The 26,794-nt window shown below is 35.9% G+C and overlaps 1 protein-coding gene across 1 annotated transcript in view; it reads left to right on the top strand.

Moving 5' to 3' along the window:
- Window positions 1,366–26,794, top strand: part of LRP1B (LDL receptor related protein 1B) — a 2,198,408-nt gene continuing 2,172,979 nt past the window's right edge. Inside the window, 1 exon segment of the mRNA XM_018062463.1 lies at window positions 1,366–1,637. Coding sequence (XP_017917952.1) covers window positions 1,454–1,637 — 184 coding nt within the window. The 5' untranslated portion in view covers window positions 1,366–1,453.

Below are 26,794 nucleotides of genomic sequence, written 5' to 3'. Positions count from 1 at the left end.
CAAAATTGGTCTAAAGAACATATTTTATAATCACAGACTAAGTGGCAATATCTCTCATGGTCACCTGTGATCTTTGACCCAGTCTAATTTTAATGGTTTCTAAGGAGCATCTGAAGATATTTCTGGATAATTTTACTCTCATAAGAAGCTAGTTTATTGTGCTAACATTCATTTAAAGTAAGTTTCACTTGGTAAATTGAAAGCCTATTTAAAATATCTTTCCTTTTCTGTCATCCTACTGCTTAGTTTTGTGCTTTCCTTATAGTTTTCCTTTGCATCAATTTCAGGTGTTTAAACATTAGACACAAAACATTTTTAATATTTTCTCTTTAGGCAAGAATTACTGATGTTACAAGGGGAAAAAAGTAAGTCTTCAGCTATTAAGATTTCTGAGTTTTAATTTAGCATTTTTTGAGTGACGAAAATTTTAGGCAGTTGAAAGATCATATTTAAAATACTTAGGCAAACAACTTTTTTTAAAAATTTGCAGATTCATTTTAATACCTCTGACAGTTTGAGAAAGTTCTTAATACTACCACTGTACTGTGTAGAAAAAATAAAATAAAGCAGCAAAAGTTTAAAATGGTTCAAGGAACCCTTTTAAAGAGAGAAATATACACAATAAAACTGCCGATTTTTTGCTTCATGGTTCCCTACTTAGGGGGTCTCTTTCCATCCACCTCCCCTTCTTATGCAACGGATGATGACATTGGCGGTTTGTTTTTGTTTTGCTGAATCACTAAATTTTCATCTTTGTCCCCAGGTACTACGCAGCATAAAAGTTAAAGGTGCAATTCAAAAAGCATTGCAATTTTTGTGGCAAGCGTAGGGAACCATTTCCCTAAAAGAAGCCCAGTTACTCGGCTTGTCGTTCCTACTGAGGAAGGAAGCTTCCAGGGAGCAAAGGGATCAAATGTGCTTTGCCTAGAAAAGCATCTATCTCAGCTCTGGTGGCTGCTAATTCCAAACTGGCTGTTAAACGCGGAGCTTCCTAGGCTTCTGGCTGGCTCAGCCCAATGCAGAAGTCTCCCCCCTTCTCGAAAGACCCAAATCCCTACAGACCCAGCTTGGAGTTACTTTCCCTTCAAGGAGACTGAAATAATTGTGATTTGTGGTGCTCTCAGTTCGCGGTGGTATTTTCCTGTTGTGTTAAATGCCTCTTACCAAGTAATAGATGTGATTTATGTGGACGATGGAGGGGTATGTGGTGGATTCGGTGATTAATCAGTGAATTCCCCTCCGCTGGCATCTCTCACTGCCCCTCTTTGCGTGATGTAAGATCAGACGTACTCTGCATTGAAAAGTCAAGACACACGAGCGGCTCGCTCGCGCTCACACACACACTCTCTCCCCCACGCGCGCGCATCCGTACACCTTCCACATCCTGCTCCAGGCAGGAGAAGGCGGACTGGCTGGGCTCATTGAGCTGAAGAATTTCCAGTGACATTTGTAAATGACGCTGCTCGATTCGGGGCTCCGAGCCGCGGCCGCCGCCGCCGGGCCGAGGGTACCGCCGAGCAGTCTCCGGCTCAGGCTTCCTCCCCGGGCGACCACGATGTCCGAGTTTCTCCTCGCCTTACTCACTCTCTCGGGATTATTGCCTGTCGCCAAGGTGCTGACCATGGGAGCCGACCGAGGTAAGGAGAAAACCCCTCCCCCTTTCTTGCCCCCTGTCTTCCTTGGCTTTCCTGCTGGGCGACGCTTGCATATAAGTGAGTGTGAAACTTAAGTCCTTGCGGCCCCGCTCCCCGGGACCGTGGGCCACTGTGCGCTGGCCTCGTGGTGGGTGAGAGGTGCGGTGGGGGTGGGGGGTGTCTCCGAACCAGGAACCCTAGTCCTCGGCTCCCGCACAGCTTTTTCTTTTGGCCCTTTGCCGTTCCTGATTTTGTCCCCCCGGGAACGTTTGGACTTGACTGCGCGCTTCTGCCCGCGCATCCCAAGCGCTGCAGATGTTGGGATCAGAATTCGCTTTCCCAAGACTTCACATCGCGCTCACTTTCTGGGCTTCGAGCTTTTGCGGGCTCAGGGTTCTCCGCGTTAAGTGTGTGCTTCCTTAACTTATCTCCTGGGTTAACTTCCTTTCCTGCTGCACTCAAGGTCTCGAGAGAGGGGAAAGCGGAGACTCTAGCCTCTTTCGTTTCTGGAGCCCTTTTCTGGGGCAAATTCATTCGGGTCATCAGTAGAGAAGCTAAAGCTTTGACGGAGCTTCTGGGCACAAGCACCTGCTTGAACTTGACTTTTTTGATTCCCGAATGTCTGTGGCTCAGCTTATGGTGCCCGGAGACGCTAACCCATCGCTGGCTTTTTGCCCTTGCTTTTTCTCCAAACAGCTGACGAATGATAGAAGTTTAAAAGGGAATCAGTATGGGGAGCAGAGCAGAAAGGAGAGGAGGTGGGCATTATAATAAACCCGAATTTGGTAAAGTTTGATCTGGAAACCCAAGAATCTCTGTGCAAGTTTCATAATCTTTGACGAGTCAGACCGGTGAAAAAAGACAAAAAAAAAAAAAAAAAAAAAGTAGATCAATATTTGAGCCATTGGCATTGAAATGGTTAACTGTTTAAAGTAAAATCAGAAGTATCATAGATCTAGTTTTGTTTCTGTTTTTAAACCCTAACATGAGTTCATATTGACTAATATATTTTGGTTTGGGGGCTAATGAGAAAAAGAGTAAGAAAGATAGAAAACGTACCCAGATCTCAATGCCAAGCAAATAGGCAGAATGTTTTATTGGGAGATTCAGCGACTGTGTTTAAGGGTAGCAAATTATGAAATGACTAAAAAGTGTTGCTTCATTAATGGAAAGAACAGGGAAATGAATTGTAGTGTTTCTACTCAACCTGATCTGGACAACCAGATTATAGCCTTTATAGCATACCCACACATGTCATTTCCTTTACCAGTAGTGAGACTAATATGAGTTCCTTTAGAAAGTCTGACATTTACTGAGTGTTAATCTTTTAAACATATCTTTGCCACCTAACCATTTAGCTTCTGAACTTGCCTTAACTTGCCTTGAAGTTGGTCTGGAATAGTTGAAAACTATACTGATAAAATGGAAGCACATAGCTTTGACTAGAAATGATGATGTCTTTGATCTGGAACAATCAGCTCTCAACCTTTCTTAGAAAGAATGTTTGAAGTTGGACCAGAACAGATGAACAGAATGAAGCTTTTCAGTCCTGTATGTTAGCAAAATAGAATGACACTGGCAGATACTGCTATGGGGCTCTTTCTGTGTGAGTCTCCATTCTCCGGAAACTTGACCTCATCTGGTATTAAGTCCCCAGTGCTTCTGTATGTGTTTATGTGTTTATAAGGCCATTGCTACAATGATTGGAATGAATACTGGATAGAATTTCAAATATACAGACCCCTAACTTTCTTCTGAGATAGAAAACTAAATAGAAGGATTAGAATTTGATGTCCATTTAGTTCCAATAAGGAGAGGGATATATAAGATAGAAAGAGGGCACATGGAAAAGGATTGTTACTCTTTCCTAAAACTGAAATAGTGCCTGATTGTATCACCATGTCAGGATATGAAGTGCTATACTGGAGAATACAAGTAAGACAGTTATGAACCAACAGTTTACTGCTATTATGCATATTTAACACAACTCTCAAAACTGTTCTAAAAGAGCTAAAAATGCCACAGCTAGCTATCAAAATGGAAAAGGGTGGGTCCCATTTGGAAAAGGGGGGCAAAAGAGATAGAGAGAGCAATCTTGTAGAAAATTAAAAAGAAAGTGCTGCTGCATTATGACAAACTTCTCTTACTGAAATGCTGAAACAGAAGATATGGGAATATAAACTCAAGAAAGAGGTTAATAAGATGTAGCTTTCTGCCCAGGCTTATGTCAGATGTCCTTGAAGAACAGAATAGGCCTGTGAATTACACAGGTGTGTTTTGTAGTGCAAGACCTAACTTCAAGCCAGAAAATGAGAAAACACTTTCAGGTCCTCCAAATAAATACTAAGTAATGGGTAGCTTCTTAAACTGAGTGAATCAGATGATTGAATTACCCCATACCTCCATTTCTCTTCTTTTTGTGTATAAACTCAATATTTTTTTAAATAGAAAAATACTTGAACTTGTATGCTTGCATTCAGTTTATGCACATACACTTGTCCTTTAATTCTACATTGTTTATTTTTTTTTTTTAGTTTGCATTGATTTTGGTACAGAGTTAAGCTGATGTACATGTCAGTTTTTATTAATTTGATCACGTCTGAAAAAAGGAAACATCTTTGTAACTCTTAACAGCAAAACTTGGAGGATAAATCATGTTCACTTAGAATCAACCAGTGTGTCATATAACAATGTCATATCACATCAAAGTATTGCTTGATAAGGATTAAGACTTAAAAGGAAGTATATTTTAAATTGTCAAATTTTTTGAAAAGAAAGGGTTTGAAAGAACTGAAGCTAGTCTCTTTTATGTTCTTGAGTCTTGCAAGATGTGGAAACGTATTTCCAAATAATTAAAGTTCATGCTGCTGTAATCATTTAATCATTTAAATGTATATGTCTATAAAATCATCTAAAACTGGCAATCATGTATGTTAAAATTTTAATCTCAAAGAAGAATGGGCTGCTAGCCGTGTCTCTTTATATTCCAAAAAAGTTAAAGTTTTGTTTTTAAGAGTTCTCCATAATCATTGAGTATTCCTGTCTCTCTCTCAAGCTCAAATTGAAAATGTTACAAAGGAAAGGAAGCAAAAAAAAAAAAAAAGAAAATTTTCAGTGTGTTGAAAGAAGAAAGTATATAAATTGCAGAAAACAGAATAAGGGAGGGAAATAAAAAGGGCAGAGGGGAGAATTCCAAATGATACTTTTAGGAAGAGGCTGAATCCAGATTAGTGTTCCTAAAAGAAGAGATTAAAATATCTTTTGACAAAATAATTGCTTAAGATAAATGTTGTCTACTGATATGATAAATATCCTATGGAAATGTTTACAGTATACAAATAAAGAAACTTCCATCAATGTGAGGCTGGATATAACTAAACCTGAAGAACGAAGAGAGAGTACTGCAGAGAACGTAAATGTTTTACCTGTGCTAGAATTGTTAAATGGAAGTGATTTGTTTAAGTGAATGTGAAAGAAATATTTTTAGAAAGGGTGGTGGGTGAGGGATATAGTTGATATATTCTTTAAAATGAGACTTATTTGTAAAAGCTACTTATTATTCACGGTAGAGTCTTGCAGAGATTTTTAGTTTCCAAGTGTATGGGATCCAGGACATTAGTTTCTTGCTACTTGTCTTGTCAATCTCTTTTCAGAGCCTAGGGTGTACCATTAAGATAGGCTCCATTTAAAGACACCTGGACTTAACATGATTTAATCTTTATAAAAATTACAGTGATGAGGTATCTCTGTGTCTTTCCTCCATTCTATTTTTTTTCAATGAGTCTTCTTTTAATTTTCACATCTATGAAATATAACCTCTTTCTTCAATTTCTTCCTAGTTGTAGAGATTCTGTGTAGTAAAAGGTACGAAGCAGATGTATTGATACATTTCTTTATCTTCTGAGGCTGTCTGTCAAAACAGTTCTTGTACAAAGGAAACACTTTTCTTCATTCTAGATGGATACATTCAAAGAAAGTAGAATTAATACTAAAAGTTAATCATGATTGTCCTAACATGATGTCATTAGTTAAATTAATTTGGCAGTAAGCGAAACCCACCTGTTATATAGATAGATCTTCTTCAAAGAAGATAACTTCTTTAAAATGACTGCCTTGGTGCCCAGAACCTATAAAAACACCACTTTGGCCTGGAAATTGGAGATAGATTTTTAAATGAAACTTTTACTTTTTAGAAAATTTACAGACAATATATGTCTAGTTTCATGATGACCACCTCCTTAAAAACATTATGAAATGAAAGAACTTTGGGTTATATTTCAACTCCTAACGTGCAGTATTCTAATGAGTGAATTTCCATTTAATACGTAATTTGTTGTAACAGAATCTGACAGTTGAGGAAATAAATGTCAAAATGTATTTGCCTTTGAAATGGCTATAATGGTTATAATGCACCCAATGTGTATAATTTAAAACAATGTTTTTAGTAACTGTACTTCTAAAGAAAGTTGAGCAAAATATTGACTAGTTTCATTGTGAGTTAGCCAGAATATATACTGGACCAAACCTATATCAGGATAGAGTTATGTTTACTCTGATTACTTCAAAAAACCTTCTTTATAGTCTCTGAAGAAATCTAGATCTTTATATTTAATTGAAAAATAATGACTCAATCCTACCTTGATACATAGAGAGCACAATTTTTCCCCCTCCCCGGTTGGGACAGCAAAGGCAGAATAATTGTAACCAGTCAAGCAATGCGCTTCCGTGGAGTTGCTTTCCATCTTCACGTGGATTTTTATTCTCCAAATTTCACCTGTATAACAACCCATTGAAAAAGAGGCATAAGAATGTTCTTGCAACATAGCAGTCACAAATCTAACAATCTACAAGTCTTAGGGGCATTCTATAGTTGTTTTCTTTTAGGAGATATTTAACATTTATTAGTTGCTTGGAAAAAAAAAGTTCCATTATTTAAAATTCAAATACAAAAAACTTGGAAATATCTCTAAATACTAGAGTTTTTTAAAGTTAATTTTGTACTAATTCATATATGTGCCAATGAATATCTTTAATCTTCATGCTTTTGAAGAGTATTGTGCTTGCAATAATATGTAATCACTGTCTCACTATTGTGTGTGATCTCATTTGAATAAATATTAATTTCTCCAACTACATCTGAACACTCTATATTGTAGAAGAGGGAATGAAGTCTTCAGAAGATTTTGCAACACATCCAAACAAGTAAGTTTAGACCTTCAAAATTTATATGGTTTTTTCTACTAGAAGTTTTTCTGCTATAAGCTGCCTTCACACTTTTAAATCTATATTTTCTCCTCATAAATGATTTGGTAGCCTTCCTTCCCAGCCCCCCAGCATAACTACAAGGCTAAGTGAGAAAGTATGTATTATTTATTGCTCTGTTTTGAATTCAGTGATACCAAAATATAGTTTCTTTCTCTCTTTCCATCCTATTGATTTAGTCTGTCTCTCTACAAGCTCAATTATTTTGACTGTGCTTTCTGACTAAACAAATTGGTTGAATTGACTAGGAACTAAATGAGCATCAAACTGCTAGATAGTAGCCAGTCCTGGTAAAATAGTAAAATTGATCTTGCATAAAAGCTTAAAATTGAATTTTATGGAAAACAACAACAATGTATTTCCCTGAAAGTCTTATACGTGATACTTCCTATCTGCTTTGTGGAGTAAATCAAATGCACCTTTGCTGTTACGCAGTTCGTAATAGGCAAATTCATTATGTTCGGTAGTAATTATTTATTTATATCATGGGGTAGCATAAGAGTTTAAAGCAGCATTAGGATATTAATAAATACATGCTCTAAATTTATTCCTGTAGAGACAAATGCTACTTTATTGAAAATTGGTTTGAAAGTTCTTATTCTTCTTTTTTGGCTTTGTTTATTGAGTTATTTTTTCAAAATATTTAAAAAAATAAAATATATTTCAAAGTCAAGACTCAATATAGAATATAAAATGGAAATCATTACAGTGATAAAGTGGACAACAGTGTTTAGTGTGCTTTTAAATATGACTATAATAGCTTTCACACACAGTCACATTAACTTTGTTTTAGTCTGCAATTATATGTCCAGTTGTGGTTAAAAAAATGTAATGGCTTGATTAAATAAATGCACCCACTCATTTGTTGCTGATTTCTCGGTAGGTTAGATTCTTTTAATTATCATCAGGGGAAAACGCTAATGCTTTAGTTGGTAACAATGGTGTCACTTAACATTATTCAATAACTCTGCCACTCTCTTTTGTTGAATAAGGATATATTATCTACATTTGGAATTTCTCATATACTCTAAAGTAGTTGTAAATATAAAACATTTGTCAAAGGTTTCTTTACCTATAGGAACAATGAAAAATAATTTCATTTTATATAGTCTTATCTGTTTAATCTTATTTTTTCTCAGAAAAAGTTTGAATATAGCCATGACTGTATAAAAGTTTTCCATTTACATGTGAATAATATTATAAGTATGTCCTTTATACAAGACAAGTTGAGAAAGTATCTTTTCATATGAGATTCTTTCTAACTTTTTTAAGTAAGAAAAAAAATCTTGAAGAAGATAGAGTGGGTTGCCTTGCTAAGATCCCATTTTATCTCACAATGCATTCTTATTAACAGTCAGACATCTCTTCCTGAGATGCACGCACCTCATTGTCTTGGCTGGCTTAGCCTTCAGACCAAAGAAAGGTATTGTTGAAACACGACCTCAATTTAGTCAAAAGAATACATTTCTTCTTTAGGTAAGATCAAGGTACCACAGACCGTCTCTTATTTTATTCTTACAATCAATAGGACATTCCTTCCTAACTTTTCCCCATTGCATTGACATCCTTCAAGACTTCCAAAATGGCTTTAGAATTATGAATATGATTCCTTAAGAATTTTTTTACTGCTGAGTTTTTCTTTAATGACCATTTGCTCATCTTAGCTCTTTCTTCTTAAAATGAGAAAAGAGAACTAAAGATAGAGAGGGATGGAGGAGAAGAAGAGAGCTAAAACTTCTGATTCTGGTTGCTTGCTTTGAGTGTTTCTGGGGTATTTTAAGATATTTGTGAAAAAGAAAAACTGTCGAATAAGGCTAATGAGTTTAGAATGATTGTTTTCCTTAGAAATTAGGATGCATAAGGAGAGGAAGGACAAAGATGCTAAGAGAGAAAACCTTGGCAGTAAAAATTTTTTGAAGCTTCAATCCGCACAAATCAGGTAACTGAGGCAGTAAGGAACTACTCAAACATTTACTAAAATATAATTTGCTAAAATTTGGTAAACTATAAAATTTTGAGATTTACAAATATTTGGTTTTTAGATAATCTAAGACCTTGTGTGCATTTTTCAAAATTATTAATTACATATTTTATTGGTATGACCATGCTAAAATAAAAAGTATGCTTTATTAAAATATTCCACTTTAATCAGCTCTATTAATTTTTAAGGCATTTTTCTCATAATTAAGCTCTGAAAGTGATAACGATGCCAGCTCATGGGTGAGATTTTTGCCTTGTCAGGTGAAACAATTATAGATTATGTCTACTGGACATCCGTATTTATGAGACTTTCATTAAAAAATAACTAAGATTTATAGGTAGAATTGCTAACCAAAATTCAGGCCCTTTTGCTGAGTCCTTGTATCACTGCCATTCTAACAAAAGGGCTAGCAGTTCACCAGCACCATGCTGATGGCCTGTAATACTCATGGTGTACAAATCTTACTTGAGGGAAATGATAGTGACTTTATCCAGCATTAACCAACATTAAAAATAAGCAGAATTTAGAATTGTCCATCTTTGGATAGAGTTCTTTCCTACGCTAGAATGCTTTCTTCTGTTTTCACTTGCTGATGATATTGTCAAGCATTTTGAAATTAATAGTGTATGAACCAAAACTTTAGGACTTTTCCCCATTCCCCTTGCTTTTCTCATTGCTGGGAGATCATAAGGTTATGAAAAGCATGACAGTTTTTATTTTGTATGTATTTTAATCTGAGTGCCTGTGAAACACTGTTAGAGGTTTACAGAAAACTTTTCCAACCAACTCTGAAAAGAGAGACCTGGCAGTGTCTCTCATACCCTCCATGAATGCAAGGAAGACAGCATATGTGTAAACATTTCACACACTGGTATCTCATTAGATACATACTCATTATTTCATTAATTATGCCATTAACTTAATGTAAATTGCTAAGAGCAGAAGAAATCCATTGTGTTGTAAGGGCGCTTTAATTTTTTTCTATTTTTTCCTCCTGAAATCATATGATCCCTAAAACAACTCATGTGGTTCTTGGTCATTCCTTTATTTATCCATCCATTCAACAAATTTGAGCAGAGATCTGCTGGGAGTTATTCTAGAGGTTGGGAAAGAAGCAGGTGAGCAAGTTAGACAATGCAACTGGTCTGTCTGAACTTACATTTTACGGTATTAAAATTTTAGTGTGGGAAGAGACAGACAATAAACGAACTGACACATAAGTTAATACATAATATTTTGTGCTAAGTAGAAAGAAAAATAACATAATGTATTCAAGAGAGGTGCTCTGGGGATTGGTTGTAATCCAGACATTTTTGTGAAAGATAACATATTCGCTGAGATAAAAAGTGATGTGACGGAACAAACGATGCGTGGTTCTGAGAGAGGAACTTTCCATGTAAACCCTTGAGAAGAAGTCACGATTTTGGCATTTTAGAGAAAGGAAGAAGGTCTATGCGCCTAAAGTTCACTTTGTGTGTTTGGAAGAGATGAGGAATGGGGAAAGGGGCATTTATGAGTAGGTCAGGTAGGATTATGCAGATCAGAGTGGGCCACTTGGGTTTTGCTCTCATTATAATAGGCTGCAATTGGATGTTTAATCAGAGGTGATAAGACACAACTTTATTTATGAGATCATGCTTGCTACTGAATAAAAAAGGACAAGAGACACAGTAAATACAGTTAAAGGGTTATTATAACTGCTCAGGACAGATGTCGGCAGCTTAAACAACAGGGTAGCATTGTAGATGAGGATGAGGTAGAAGAGTGACTCATCTTTAGGAAGATTTTCTATAACAATGAATGTAGAACCTTTCAATAGATCAGAAGGATAAGGCATGAAATAAAGCCTTAAATTATCATCTTGGGAGGTAAAAGTTAACATTCTAGGTTATTTAGAAAAGAATGCAGTTTGTTTCATACCACTACTTATTGATTTGTATGAAATGTGTCATGGCATGGAATGGTCGCATGTAGACCCTGCAATATTGCTTGTCTTTTTCCCTATATTTCAGAATTATTACTGCCATCTTCCCTATTACACATATTTACCCATACCATGTCTGCAAAATGAAATTAGTAGAATAACTCATAGTATTCTTTGGGAGTTTAGTTAAAATAATATACTTAGTAACATGCCAGGTATTGGTAAATGTGGCAGCAACTATTTAGTTATTTCTAAAAATATAAACTATTATAACAGCAGAAGGAAGGGGCATTGGCTTAAGTGCCAAAAATCACTCATGTGATTTTTTTTTTTTTTTTCTTGAGGAAATTCTCAGTATTTTCTTTCTCATTACCCAAGTCCTTGATACGGTTGAGAAGAATTTGTGCTGACAGTCACCAATCCCACTTATGAATATTTGATTAATGGGATGAAATTTTAAGGAAATTGCTATTGGCTATATTCATTACCCTCCCTGGAAATGCCAAGAAAACTTTGGAAGGGAAAGGGGTGTTGAAAAGTGTTGGGGAACCTACTGGATAAGAGTTTATGACCTAATGGTTGCTCCTCTTGGTCAGTCAGCACCCCTGAATGATTCTTTTGCACTTATGTGGCTCAGACGGTAAAGTGTCTGCCTGCAGTGCAGGCGACCCGGGTTTGATCCCTGGCTCGGGAAGACCCCCTGGAGAAAGAAATGGCAACCCACTCCAGTACTCTTGCCTGGAAAATTCCATGGACAGAGGGGCCTTGTAGGCTACAGTCCATGGGGTCGCAAAGAGTCGGACACAACTGAGCGACTTCACTTCACCTCACACACATTCACTGAATAAGTGTTATAGTTCCTACTACGTACCTATCTCAGTGTAATTTGTAGACTGGAGGCAGACGTGAGTAAACAACATAAACCAGAATAAGCAATAAAAACCCTAGTTTAGTAATTGTACATCTTTGGATTTGCAGGGAAGTTTTTCTTATAGCTATAAAACAAACCCATTTGGGTTTATTGAATTCTTGTTGAGCTAAAAAGGGAAGAGGAAGTGAAAGGAGGAAAAAGAACAAGGAGAGAGACTTTTTTTGAAACTGATGAAAAAGAAAAAAATATCAGAGCCCAGGGGTCTGTGGGGAAGAAAATATCTATACAGTGTTTAAGGGAAATACTGTTAATATTCAAAAGCAGAGACATTACTTTGCCAACAAAGGTTCATCTAGTCAAGGCTATGGTTTTTCCAGTAGTCATATATGGATGTCAGAGTTGGACTGTGAAGAAAGCTGAGAGCTGAAGAATTGATGCTTTTGAACTGTGGTATTGGAGAAGACTCTTGAGAGTCCCTTAGACTGCAAGGAGATCCAACCAGTCCATTCTAAAGGAGATCAGCCCTGGGATTTCTTTGGAAGGACTGATGCTAAAGCTGAAACTACAATACTTTGGTCACCTCATACAAAAAGTTGACTCATTGGAAAAGACTCTGATGCTGGGAGGGATTGGGGGCAGGAGGAGAAGGGGACGTCAGAGGATGAGATGGCTGGATGGCATCACTTAGTCGATGGACATGAGTCTGAGTGAACTCTGGGAGTTGTTGATGGACAGGGAGCCCTGGTGTGCTCCAAATCATGGGGTCGCGAAGAGTTGGACATGACTGAGCAACTGAAATGAACTGAACTGAACTGTTAATATCAAGTTGAATGAGCCATTTTAGGCCTTAGTTATTAGAAGATTGTTTCAAGATTTTGTGCCATTGATTTTTTTTTTTTCTTTATTGCTCTTGTTTTCTTTTGGATCTCTTTTTTGTTTTCTACCTTGAGAAGAAATCAAACTTTAGTTTTAAAAATTAGTATTCAAGTCTGTATTCCAAAATACGAGCTTACCCCCAATATTTTCATTGAGTTTCTTTTTAAGCTGTATAGGCCATCTATTGCCAATAAAAGCAACTTGAGATAATCAGCCCTTTTAGACACTATTTAGTTTATATAGTGAACAGCAGCATTATAGAGGACATACTTCACTCCAACCTGAGAAATTGCCTTGGAAATGCTACATGACCATTACAACTAATTTAAAAAGATAACTGCCTTCTCAGTTTTCAAATATGGTATTCCTTAAGATTAAGAAGAGAAGATGTATACTAAACACACATCAGGTTAAAATAAAAAGAGACCCATAGCTTAGGCATTTATAATTTCAGGAATGCTTAAATAAGATATTAAAACCAAAAATCTCACCCAGTTTATTTATTGTGTAAAGAGCTTACCTGGAGGTTTAGTAGACATTTGCTAGATGCCTGTGCAGAAATCAAATTTGTATGTGACTTTAAGTTTAGTTCATTTTTCATGCATATTGTCAAAAGCCCCTTTAATAATTTGGCTCCAAGATTTCAGTACAAAATCAACACTATACATAGGAATAAGTTAAATATGAGATAAACACCAACATTTTATTAAATTTTAGATTGCCTGAACAAAATGAAATTGAGGCTGGGAGATTTTGCATTAATATTTAATTTGGGACTCACTGTAAATTTGTTTGCTGTGTACTCTAGTGGAGGGGTGCCAAAAGTTTGGAAATAAATTAATCGGAGTAATTGAAAACAGCAGGAAGGGGAAGGGTTACTTGTATATTAGTGAGTATGAGGCATGATTTATGCTCCCTGACTAGAACTCTGCTCACATCACACAGAGGTCTGCTAAACAGCCTTTTTTTTTTTTTTTTCTTTCATAAGGAAAGTACTTTGGGAAAAGGTTCAAAGTGAGTATAAGGGGGTTATTTATATTTTAGATAAAGCAAAAGAAAAAAAAAATATTGACTGCATACTCAGAATAAAAGGCATTTGGGCAGGACATGTTGTGATCCCTTGGAACAGACTTCAACCTGCTATAAAGAGCCAAGGAAAATAAACAAAGCTTATTCAGATAACAGTTAAGCTGGTGAGACACCTGAAAAATCTACCAGTGGAAAGAAAATCACTTAAGTCAAAAATAAACTCAGTTATTGAAGCTGCTTGAGTTCACCAAGGTTTAGAGATGAATGCCAAAGAGGATTAGGAAAACCCTTCCGTGTGAAGTAAAACAGTAATGGCTCTATCGTAGCTCTGCAAACTCCTGCTTGAGAGTCACTGTGTAAGTAAGAGTTGAACTTAGCATGCAATAAAAGCAGTCGCATTTCTTTAAAACACAGGAAATCATACAAAGGAACCTGAAGCAGCAGTTCTCCTTAGCCCCCCTCACGCAAGCAAGAGAAAGGCATAGGTAGCATTTCCTCTGCAGTTTCACCAAAGGAAACAGGTTGACTGGCTTCTGAGATTCCTAGACTCAGAGAAAAGGCTTCTTTGTTTGCTTTGCTCATCATGTTAAGTGAAGGCACTCAGACAGATTTGACTAACCTTTATTAATTAAAGGGCAATATATAGGGCAGGTTTTACAAACAAAAATGCATACAGCCAAGTCTGGTCAGAGGTGCCCTGGTGACATGTAAATTAGAGAACACCCACCTTTTCCAAGGGGTAGCTGATACTGCCGCAGACTGTGGGCTCTCCTATGAATGTGGGCAGAGGATTGTCCAACCTTCTGAAATTCAGGAGAGACCAGGAGTTTTGATGTTCATGCGCAATTCCCTATGATTTAAATATTGTCCATCCAAGATTAAAAAGAAAGGAAGAAATATCTATCAGCATCAGCTGATAGATTTAAGAGCCGGACTGACAGCTGTGACCCGTTCTGGAACCCCTGAGTTGCAGATATCAACAGGTTAGACTGGATCACAGTGAATAGACAATTTACTTGGTGCTTTGCAGACAAAAGGTGGCTCTAGAGAGCTAAGTGTAATGCCTTGAAATTTGTAATGTGTTATTGTTTCAGCTCGTGGCTAAGGGAAGAAGGATACTAAAGATTAGTTTCAACAGTGTCCTGTATCTCTGCCTTGACAACTTCCTCTCCCCTATGAAACATAAAAGTAGAATCTGGGGAGAAAATTGAGCACAGAGAAAACTCTTAATGAGCCTTTAGAGGTCAGTAATATTAGACTCAACTGTGACTTAGGAGGGAACACGCCATGGAAAGTTGTCTAAGAAACAAAACCCTCTTAATAATCACAAGGGGATGCTATGAGGATGATTTCTGTCTCATAACCCCAGGGGCTTCATGGAAAATATTCTACCTGATAAGTAACAGCCACATGGTGAAAACAAAATTGCTAGGCCACACACTACACATGGATCATTATTGAAATGGAGAAGAGAAAAAAGAAGATTAAAAGGGAGCAAAAAATAGAGTGAAGTGAATACGGCAGAGGGATGATCCTGATGAGCAGACAAATTCTCATGCTGAGACACAAATGGGATCACATTTAGGTTTGTGTTTCATCTTCCGTTTCCTCAGGAAAGCTGGGACCTAACAAGAGCCGACTGTGTGCTCTATTGCTACACAACGTCTCTAGATTTCCTACCGGTGTTCCCATAGGCAATCATATATCCAACTGATTATTTAGATTAGTTTTTTAAAGCATTTTTCAAAACTTTTTACTTTGAAATAATTTTAGACTTACAGAAAATATAGACAACTAGTACAGGGAGTTCTCATTTATTTTTTCCTTGGATTTCCCTGATGTTAACATATTGTATAACTGTGATACAATTACCAAAACAGAGTTAGCATCGATGCTATTCATTATTAACCAAAGACTTTTTCTAGATTTTACCAAGTTGTTTGCTAATGACCTGATTATATCTCAGCAGCCAATCTAGGATTCAAATTTGCATTAAGTTGTCATATCTCCTTAGACCTTCAATCCATGACAATCTCTGTCATTAGTTTACTTCCATCTTTTAAACTCATGTGAAAAATCCTGGTTTTTATATATATGTATAGATATAGAATGTTCCACAATTTGGATTTGCCTGATATTTTCTTCTGGTTATGCATTATTGATAAGAACATCTCACAAGAAATACAGCCTCCTTAGTGTACTATACATATCAATTTGTTTAATTATTGGTGATGTTAATCACGCTCATTTGTAGGAGCAGAGTGACATTTTCCTCATTCTTTCTAAGATTATTACTTACAATTGTTCTGCAAGAAAAATGTCCCTTCTTTCTGATTTGTTACTTACTTATATCAGTATAGACAGGTATTTATTATTTGTGTTATTATCCAATACTATCACTATTCATTTTCTTGCTCAAAATATTTACCTATGGCTGTTGGACACTCTATCAGATTGGCTACTCTGCCCTTTTGACACACCCCCATCATTTTCTGAGTACTTTCTGAATTTTTATTACTGTTAAATGAGCGCAGAATTACTGTGCATTTTCCCTGTTTCTGTCCTGGAATCAGCCAGTTATCTAGGGAATTTCATAGGATATTGAAAATTCTGAAAGTTTTAACCAGTGCAGTCTCTTGAGTGATGCAAGATTATCCTAAGGGTGATAAAAATTGCAAGAACAACTGCTCAATTAATGTATCTTCATGTTCCAGAAGAAATCATTTTGGTCAGTTCTTTAATTTTAAATGCAGTATTAGCTATAATGACTGGCTGTCTGCTGAATAAAATTTTATGAATTAGAATTAGGTGATGATGCTTACTAAGGAATTCAAATTTTCACTCTTTCCAAAGTTCTAAAGAAAAATATAGATAACTTTTATAAAATAAATTTGAATTTATTGTTCTTTTCTCAGGAAAACTGTGTTAGGTAATTTTTTATAGTTATCTCTGCCTGCAAAGAGTTGATGGTCTAATTCAGGTAAGAAATATTACGGAAATATGAGCAAGTCATGTAAGAGATAATTGCAGAAGGTTTGATCAGACCTGGCAGTTGAAGCTGTAGGGCTGCAATGACTCTGTGTCTTGTCCTCTGGGTGGAGATTCATCAGCAAAGCACATGCCAGAAACAGTGAATGAGTTTGATCTCTTGGTTAAATCTTGACCGATTGGTAGTTGTCCAGACTACTGTATTGAAGGAGATTGTACAGCTGAGTCTGGGTTCTTTAGTAAAGGGCACAGAGATCTGTTGGTGATGTTTTTAGTGATCAAAATCAGAAGACTTATAGGAGTGTTAGCATCTGGATGACTTACTATTTCTGGTTTGGTTAGCACAATAAGAGTCTTCAGTGAAGCCATTAAAAGGATAGTTCCTGCCTGTGTCCTGAAATTCCCAATGAACCAACGGTTAAAATCCCAGCTAATGAAACACTCTTAGTTTGAATAAAAATAAGTGTCTAAAGACTTCTGGAAGGGCCTAAAATACCAACTTTTTCAGTATACACTACATTTTATTTTCTTGCTCTTTTGATGCCTGCCACAAACATCATATTGGTGTAATTTGGAGGGAGTTTAGAGTTCATTTTTTAACTCTTTCTGGTGGTCAGTGAGATTTTGTTCTTCATGAACATTCCAGTTTCTGCTAATTTTGAAGCTGCACTTTTTCTCTCATTGTGAAATGCCTCTTACCTGCTGAAAGATCCAAACACTAATTCACTCTCCAATGACTCTGATTCCTCTTAGGTACTTGGATATATCCAGTTTTAATGGTATGTTGTCTAAAAAATACAGATATGATTTTCCTGATCTGACCATCAGTTTACTAGAGCTTTTGATAATAGCTCTAGTAAAGTAGTAAGAAACAGAGCTAGTTGGAAAGCAATGTAACACCCATATTGAATTTTTAACAACTTAATACATTTTAGGAAATGATCCATCTGAAAGACATTATGGCTTGCTGAGAAAAGCTGTACACTGGGAACAAGGAGAAGTGGGCTCAATTCCCAGCTCTGCATCTGACTCACTCTTTGTCCTTGGGCAAGTCACTTAGCCTCTCTCTCTGTCTACTTCCTGCCTGGTAAAATGAGAAGAATAATGCATAAAGACGCCCACCTCACCAAGATGTGCCGAGGCTACATTCTGTAACCACTGAAGGGACCTTTCTTCCCCTGCTGGCTAATGGCAAACTTATTTTTGTCACATCTAGGTTGATTAAATTTTGAAATAAGAGCATAGAGCTGCAACTAACTTCAAGGAATCCTGTAATCCTTTCATTTACACTGGAGTTTTATTTCAGTACATACTGCTTCATGTCAATTCACTCATTGCTGGGAGGACTTGTGGATCTTGTGTGTATAGAAATACCTCTTCCCTTAGTCTCCTTGAGTGCCAATAATGGAGCCTTATACTGAACACCATAGAGCCCATTAGAAGAATAAGAGATGGAATCCTGAGGAGAAGAGACTTACACATAAGAAACAATTAGCGTCTGTTGCCTAGCAATATGTATTCAAAAGTCCTTTTCCTAAGGTTAGACTTTTGACAATGGAGAAATTAATATATGCTGGAATATTACAGAGCGATGTCATGGAATAGACTGAACAAATCCCTATTCTTCTATGATACATTTTCCAAATCCTTTGCTGGAGGAATTGGGAAAGATATTAATCTTCATTTTCTTCTATTTTCTTTGATCTTGCTGGCTCGTTTTTCATTTCTCCAGTTTTCCCTAAATGTCTTTTATAGTTCTATTAATCTTTATTTTATTTTTAACCAAGAGTTAATCATAGATCAGGCGTTATTTTTGGTTGTTACACCATGTAATTCTATCATATTGAGCTGTACCCTTCCAGATTTTTTCATGACCTTGGCGTTTTAAAATGATTGTGCCAATCCAGAATATCCTGTATTCTGAGTTTATCTTTTTTTTTTTCATTATTTCATTTATCTTGCTCCTATATGTCCATATGAATGGAGAAGTAATGTTAGGCATTTATATGCAAAATAGAATTAATACTGTAGATACTAGGAGAGACAGAAAGGGCACCAATGTGTGGTTCTCTACAGCCTCTACTTTGCTGTCGTGCCCCGTGGTAACATGGTGTAATATCGTTAAAGAAAAGACTTTGCATTTATTAGCTGCATCACCTTTCATCAGTTACATTATCTTTTTAGGTTTCAGTTTCCTTATTTATGAAATGGAGACAGTAATACTTACCATAAAATCTTGGAGTTTGGAAAACCTAAGTGTTCTGTTGACAGAATAACTAAATGTTCTGCTCAATAAATGGAAGTTTATTAGAACCAGTAATAATTTGTGGTTGCATTGTGTCATGTAGGCCTATATAATGAAAATATTTAAGAATGGCATTCAGTCTGTGAGCAGAAAATCTATACTATTCATCCCAGAATACTCATTGTAACAGATGGACTTGCTCTATTTGTTGATTTGTTGGTTGTTTGGATGTTTGCTTTAATATGTCTGTGTGGCGTGTTGTAAATGGAGAACACCATTCTTACATCCTTTTCAAGCTAAAGTAGGTTACAAATAATCGAATGAACAAAGGTAAAACATTATTAAGGGTCAAAGACTTTCTCTCTAAAGACTCTCAAAATTGTTTGCCCCAGGTTCATCCTCTGCTTTCTACCACTCTAATAAAAGGAGAGAAAAGTACACATAAGAACAAGGAGCCCACGCTCAAGCTGTTTCCAGATATTTACAAAACACCATTTGGGTTGAGGCTAAGAAATACAATTTTGAAGTCAATGCATTTGGATTCCAATCCAAGCTTCATCACTTATTGGCTGTGTAACATTGAATATAATGCATAATCTCTCTGAACTCTGTTTACTTATAAGTGAATAAAACTCTAATAGATGTTGCTAGAAGAAAAATGCATCAACCTCTAACTCAAAATCACTGCCTTAATATATGTATAAGTTATAATAATTATAATAATTTTATTACTGTGTACATATATTCAGTGCCTATGGTGGCAGTGACTAATGCTTAGAGACCAGTGATGTTCTAGTAGGAGAGACCAGGGCCTTTGCAGAGCCTGCAGAGGAAACAGGCAGAGCAACCATGGGGACAAATGACATCCAGACCTCCCTCTACTTACTGAGCTTTGTTTCCTTGTCCAGGTTCTTTTGCCCAGAGAGGATACATTTTTCTAATTATCATAAAAGTGTAATGTAAGCTATGGTTTCCTCAGATGGAGACTTCCTAAGCAGGCAAAATTGCAAGTACAGAGTTAGTAAAGGGCAAGAGAATTGATATAATATGTGGCTCTGTAGTTCAGTATGGTTTACACAAGATGAACTCACGAACAATAAGACATGCAGAAAATGATGTTCTTTATAATTCTGTGAATCCAAGGTGGCTTTTCAAAATTATCACTAAAAGAAATCATCCGAAGTCTTAAAATATAATTAATGAAAGACTTTATGATAGAAGGAAAGACACTTGGGAAGGAATACATTTCAATATAGATCCTCATACTCTCTCCTGAGGTCAGTCACTTGAAATATAATTTATTTTTACTTCTTATAGCTTAAAATGATATTTGACTACATGAGAACATAGAGTTTCTCCTACTACTAAGTTATGATGGTGCTTCAAATCATGACTTTGCCTTCCTGACTATTCTGTGGAGATGTACCACTATATTGACTCTGAAAATAGAATCAGTTATTTGTGATACAAAATACTTATATGATCTTAATGCTTTTACTAAAGATTTTTTTTTTTGGCTTTTTAGGTAACAAACAAAGGTTTTCGATTTTTTGTCATTTATTTTTACCCACTCAAGGCTTTGGTATCTGCCTTAAAAAAAATAAGCAGGTGGGGGGAAGCGGGAACATCTGTTGTTTCTTTCATGATTCACAAGTATTACTCTACTTCTTGAAAAATACTAATTTTTTTTCCAGGAAGAAAAATGTGATTGTATAATAGCAAGTAAATGTTCAGTGCTTCTAAGTGATAAATTTACATAAAGGATAGTTTGCTTTCTCATCAGAGACTGTGCGTTAAAGATTTTCTGTCAGAAAAGCAGAATGAAGACTAAAGGCAAGGCTTGGTTTTGTGTCTTTTAACACAGCACATGTCATTCTACACAGCTTTTGAAAGTGACCAAACCAGATCACTTGTCAATGTTGACACTCTCCTGTATTGATGACATTATTTTTCCTTCAGGTATGGGGGACTGTGAGGAATGCCTAGTTGACCTAGGGAGAACTGTTTTTTACGTAAAATAATGTTATATTTTTAAAATCATTACTTTTATCTTTTTGAAACCACAAATGTTAGATTTTGGTTTCCTGCAAAGCAATAAATACAAGTAGTTCTAGGCAAAATAATGTATAATTCACCTTGGGCTTCCTTTACTAAAAGGACATAATTTATTAAAGCAGCCCGTATTTGAAAATTCTTTATGTATGGTAACTTTATAAATATTCTCAAAATTATTTGTAGACAGTGGAAAACGATTGCTTCCTAAAATAAGCATTAGTTATAGTGGCAACACAGAACTGCTACAGAGAATGTCCAAGTTATACTATTTTCACGTTTCAGTTGTATTTTCTACATGGTGTATTCAAGCCTTGTTCTAATGTCATAGACATGGGAGAAAAATATATTAAAACATTGCTAGGGTGTTAAAGTGAGTTACCATCATAACCACCAACTGTCAGCATGCTTTGGGGAGCCAGCAGGGAGCCATGTTTATCCCACATAATAGATGTGTGGTCACGGATCTCATTAGGCAATAACAATCATCGGGAAACAGTTGTCCTTCCCAAAGTCCACTCTAAATGTACTCTTTCCTAGTCCACTGAGGCTCATGCTGCTTATAAGGTCATCATGCTCTTTTTCTTTTTCTTTTTGAGTCTCTTTTAAGATGATTTCCGAGTGTCACACAATCGAGTCACATAAAAATTGAGACATTTGTCTCAAAAATCTGTTGAAGAAAGCCATTGCTTTAGACTCACCAGGAAAGTTCTTGGGTGAGAATACTTTCTGTGATAAATTGTCCTGAGATAAGGAGACACCCGTCACTTTAAATACTCAGTTGGCTTCACCTGGAGTCAGTTGGGGGAAATATACAAATGATTTGACTCCGGTGACCTTGATGAATAAATTCTACAAGCCAATTTTAGCTAAAACCTGGAACTCAAAATATAGTCACTAGATCTCAGGTGTACAAAGCAATATGGGCATTCATAGAGTGCTTTTGTCCATTAAAAAGAGTTAATTCAGTTACTGTCTCTTTATACAAAATAATCAAAGGTGAATAGAATCTGACGTAAAAGTGCACTAATGTAAATTTAAGAGGATATTTGAAAATGAAAATAAATGTCCTCAGCCACTTGGTAGTCAGTGAAAAAGTATTGAATGTTCAACTGTCCACATTTGTCAGTTTTCAGTACTTTAATCTTTGTGTCCTTCAGATTTTCGTAAAGTGCATGTTTAAATAAAAACAGTTGTAGGAAATTAGAGCAATGGTGCCATGAAATAATCATTAAAATGGCAAGGACTCTAAAAATATGAATTCTATTTTCATTCATTGATGGATTTATTTTTCCTATAAAGGAGCATAGTAGTCACTGATGTTGGCAACTCATGCTTTAGTGAATATCTTATTGTTCTTTTTTATTATTGAACATCTGTTGATAAGTTACATGCAAATTACACCTTCAGCAAGAAATATGAAAAGATCGACCAAATGCCTTTTTTTAAAAACCAACCTAAAATCAAAGATTACCTATTCACATGAAATTAAAAAACAGAGTAGCTTTTTTGAAAAATATAATTTTGGAAAACTACAGAGGCCCAAAAGTCATAGAAAAAATTTTACTTCAGAGACTTTTGTCTTTACTGTTTATGGAGAGTTCAATTTAATTAATTTTTAGTTTTGAATGGCATCACATTAAAAAAGGAATTGATATTTGATTTTCAGGAAAACCATATTAGAAGCCTTTTTGGAACCATCAAGATATATCTGTAGTCTTAAGACTTTTGTCTAAAAATTATATTAATAGAGTAAAGCAAATTTTTTAAGAACATAAGCTAATATAAAATTTTAGAAAAAAGTGTACATCTTTACTAAATAATTATGTATGCATCTTATAGCAATCTAATTGTGCAGTTTTGTTTTTTGCAGTTTTATTTAGTCCAGAAAAATCTTATAAAATAAAAAGCCAATTTTTCTACTATGTATGAAAATTCCTTTTTTTCTCCTTTTTATTCCTTATCTTTACAAAGAATTAAATAACTGTGAATGTGAAATATTCAGAAAAAATATATATTTTATATTTTAGGGTATATTTTAGGATATATATTTTTTAGGGTATCTGTTTTAACTAATGCAAAACTATATAACAGATAAATGTAAATTTTTATGTTAGTTTTATAAGATATTTCTTTATGCTCACATGTTTTTGTTCCATTAGTTCACTATTTTAGCTGAATGAGAGCTAACATATTTACGCAGTTAACTTTAAGGAAGCCAAATGCAATAATAGCTGCTTAGTAATTAATAGATATTGAGTTGCTGCAGTTGAGGCCTTTTTAAGACCTTTTATTGTTACCAGGTTTTTCAGGGGCATCATTTTTACCACTGAGTGCTATACTCTGGGATTTGTCTTAGCAGATCCAGTATTTGTGAGTGCAGTGCAGAGAGGTAAAGAATGATTGCACTGGACAATGGTATATTCCAAGTGACAAAAAAATGAATGTTTTAAAGTCTGGTGTATTTTGTATCTTTATGACATATAGTTACGAAGAACATGGATTAGCTCTGAAGTCAAAGGTTTAAGTTTGTATTCACTCTCCAGATTTGCTACTTCCTAATAGTGATCATGAACAAGTCTCAATCTCTTTATAACTGGAGTTTTTAATTTTTTAATATGCAGAATGTAGCTAATGGCAATTTATTGTATGTGATTGTTTTAAAACTAAGTAAGCTGATGAAAGATCTTTACACTTTGTGCAAATTCTACACCATTTCATAGAATTGAAACTTGTTGATCAGTCACTAAGTCGTGTCTAACTCTTTGTGACACCATGGACTGCAACACGCTGAGCTTCCTTGTCCTTCACTATCTCTTGGAGTTTGTTCCAACTCATGTCTATTGTGTCAAAGATGCTATCCAACCATCTCATCCTCTGTCTCCTCCTTCTCCTCCTACCTTCAGTCTTTCTCAGCAGTGGGGTCTTTTCCAATGAATCAGCTCTTTACATCAGGTGGCCAAAGTATTGGAGTTTCAGCTTCAGCATCAGTCCTTCCAATGAATATTCAGGACTGATTTCCTTTAGGATTTATGATTTGATCTCCTTGCAGTCCAAGGGACTCTCAAGAGTCTTCTCCAACACCACAATTTGAAATCATCAGTTCTTCGGCACTCATCCTTCTTTATAGTCCAACTGTCACATCTGTACATGACTGCCAGAAAAACCATAGCTTTGACTATACAGATCTTTGTTGGCAAAGTGATGTCTCTGCTTTTTAATATGCCATCAACATTTGTCATAGATTCCTTCCAAGGAGCAAGTGTCTTTTAATTTCATGGCTGCAGTCACTGTCCACAGTGATTTTGGAGCCCAGGAAAATAATATCTGTCACTGTATCCATTGTTTACCCATCTATTTGCCATGAAGTGATGGGACTGGATAGCATGATCTTAGTTTCCTGAATTTGAGTTTTAAACCAACTTTTTCACTCTCTTCTTTCACCTTCATGAAGAGGCTCTTTTGTTCCTCTTTGCTTTCTGTCATTAGATAGTATCATCTGCATATCTCATTGTTGATATTCCTCCCACAAATCTCTATTCCAGCTTGTGTTTCTTCCAGCCCAGCATTTTGCATGATGCACTCTGCATATAAGTTAAATAAACAGGGTGACAAAATACAGCCTTGATGTGCTCCTTTCCCAATTTGGAACCAGTCCGTTGTTCCATTTCCAGTTCTAACTGTTGCTTCTTGTGCTGCATATAGTTTACACAGGAGACAGGTAAGGTAGCCTGGTATTCCCGTCTCTTGAAGAATTTCCCACAATTTGTTGTGATCCACACACTCAAAGCCTTTAGTGTAGTCAATGAAAACTCATGTTAGTGATTTTTTAAATTATCAATTTTGGAATTTTTGTTTCTTTTGTTTAATCTTTAACTTACTCCTATGGAAGGCAGGAAAATACATTTTAATAATAATTTATGATTTTAAAATATTTATTTCAAATATACTAAATAGGATTACACTTTGGGAAAAAAGTGTAAGTGACAAAATGATGAAAAAGCATAATTTGTGTGTTACAAAGGAAAAAAAAAATCAGAATGAAGTGTCCAACCTATATGGCCAACAGGGTTTCAGAAGAGTGATATACATATATACATATATGTAAGTAAAGAGGGAACTTTTTCTTTTGCTGGTAAGTGCCTTAAAGGAAGTGTAAATGAAATATTCTAAATGTTCACATTTCATCTTTCATAAATTTAAGTGCTTTAAGAAAATAAATGATATTTTTTCTAAAAAATATTTTACTTAAACTTACATTTGCAAAACAGTATATAACACCAAGGAACACATGAAATAAAACACTATTATTTATAATTACAATAAGTTTCAAGAAAAAAATAGTCATATGAATAACTAATGTATAAACATAAAATAATATAATTATTAAACATTGCTAAGCATTAGATTTAATTTAAATTATAGGATTGAAGAAGTTTTCAAAATATAAAACAACTTTAATGTTATGTATTATTTCTAGAAATCTATAAGCTTATACAAATTCTATTATTTTTATTGATCAGTCCTTGAACCACATATTTAATAATTTAAGATCTGTCTCTTATGTTGAAATAACTACCAAATCAGGGCTTCCATGATAGATCAGTTGTTAAAAAAATCCACCTGCAATGCAGGAGTGAAAGTGAAGTCGCTCAGTCGTGTCCGACTCTTTGTGATCCCATGGACCACAGCCTCCCAGGCTCCTCTGTCCATGGGATTTTCCAGGTAAAAGTACTGGAGTGGGTTGCCACTTCCTTCTCCAGGGGATCTTCCCTACTCGGGGATTGAACCCCGTGTCCCGCATTGCAGGCGGATGCTTTACCCTGCAATGCAGGAGACCCTGGTTCAATTCCTAGACCAGAAAGATCTGCTGGAGAACAGATAGGCTACACACTCCAGTATTCTTGGGTTTCCCTTATGGCTCAGCTGGTAAAGAATCTGTCTGCAATGTGGGACACCTGGGTTCAATCCCTGGGTTGGGAAGATCCTCTAGAGAAGGAAAAGGTTACCCACTCCAGTATTTTTGCCTGGAGAATTCCATGCACTGTATAGTCCATGGGGTTGCAAACAATCGGATACAACTGAGTGACTTTCACTATACTAAATAACTACCCAATCACCTACTATGTATATAGTGGGATGCTGCTGCTGCTGCTAAATCACTTCAGTCATGTCTGACTCTCTGTGACCCCATAGATGGCAGCCCACCAGACTCCCCCGTCCCTGGGATTCTCCAGGCAAGAATACTGGAGTGGGTTGCCATTTCCTTATCCAGTGCATGAAAGTGAAAAGTGAAAGTGAAGTCGCTCAGTCGTGTCCAACTCTCAGCGACCCCATGGACTGCAGCCCACCAGGCTCCTCCATCCATGGGATTTACCAGGCAAGAGTACTGGAGTGGGGTGCCATCACCTTCTCCATATAGTGGGATAGTATATACTATATATATACTAGTGTATAATATATACTAGTATGTGCTGTGCTTAGTTGTTCAGTTGTATCTGACTCTTAGTGATCCCATGTACTGTAGCCTGCCAGATTCCTTTGTCCATGGGGATTTTCAAGGCAAGAACATTGGAATGGGTTGCCATACCCTCCTCCAGGATATACTAGTATATAATATAGTATAGTATATTTTGATATCGTATTTTTCTGTAATATTTTTGGAAAAAATACATTTTGCAAATTACAGAGCCCCATATAAGAATTAATAATAAGACCTGTGATCCTAGCCATACTGGCCATATTTAATGGGACACATCAAAACAGAAATATGTCTTTAATTGTTGTCAAAGCTACACATAGATATACAATTTTGTTAATTGAAAGGGAATTTGAGATTTCAATCCATTTACCATTCTGCGACTAGAATGATTACTTAAAAAATCCAGACAGACCTGTTTAAACCCCTTCAATGGTTGGTTTATTGGCGGAT

Source organism: Capra hircus, chromosome 2 (assembly GCF_001704415.2).
Source record: "Capra hircus breed San Clemente chromosome 2, ASM170441v1, whole genome shotgun sequence".
Taxonomy (NCBI): domain Eukaryota; kingdom Metazoa; phylum Chordata; class Mammalia; order Artiodactyla; family Bovidae; genus Capra; species Capra hircus.
This window is presented reverse-complemented; position numbering and strand designations above follow the sequence as displayed.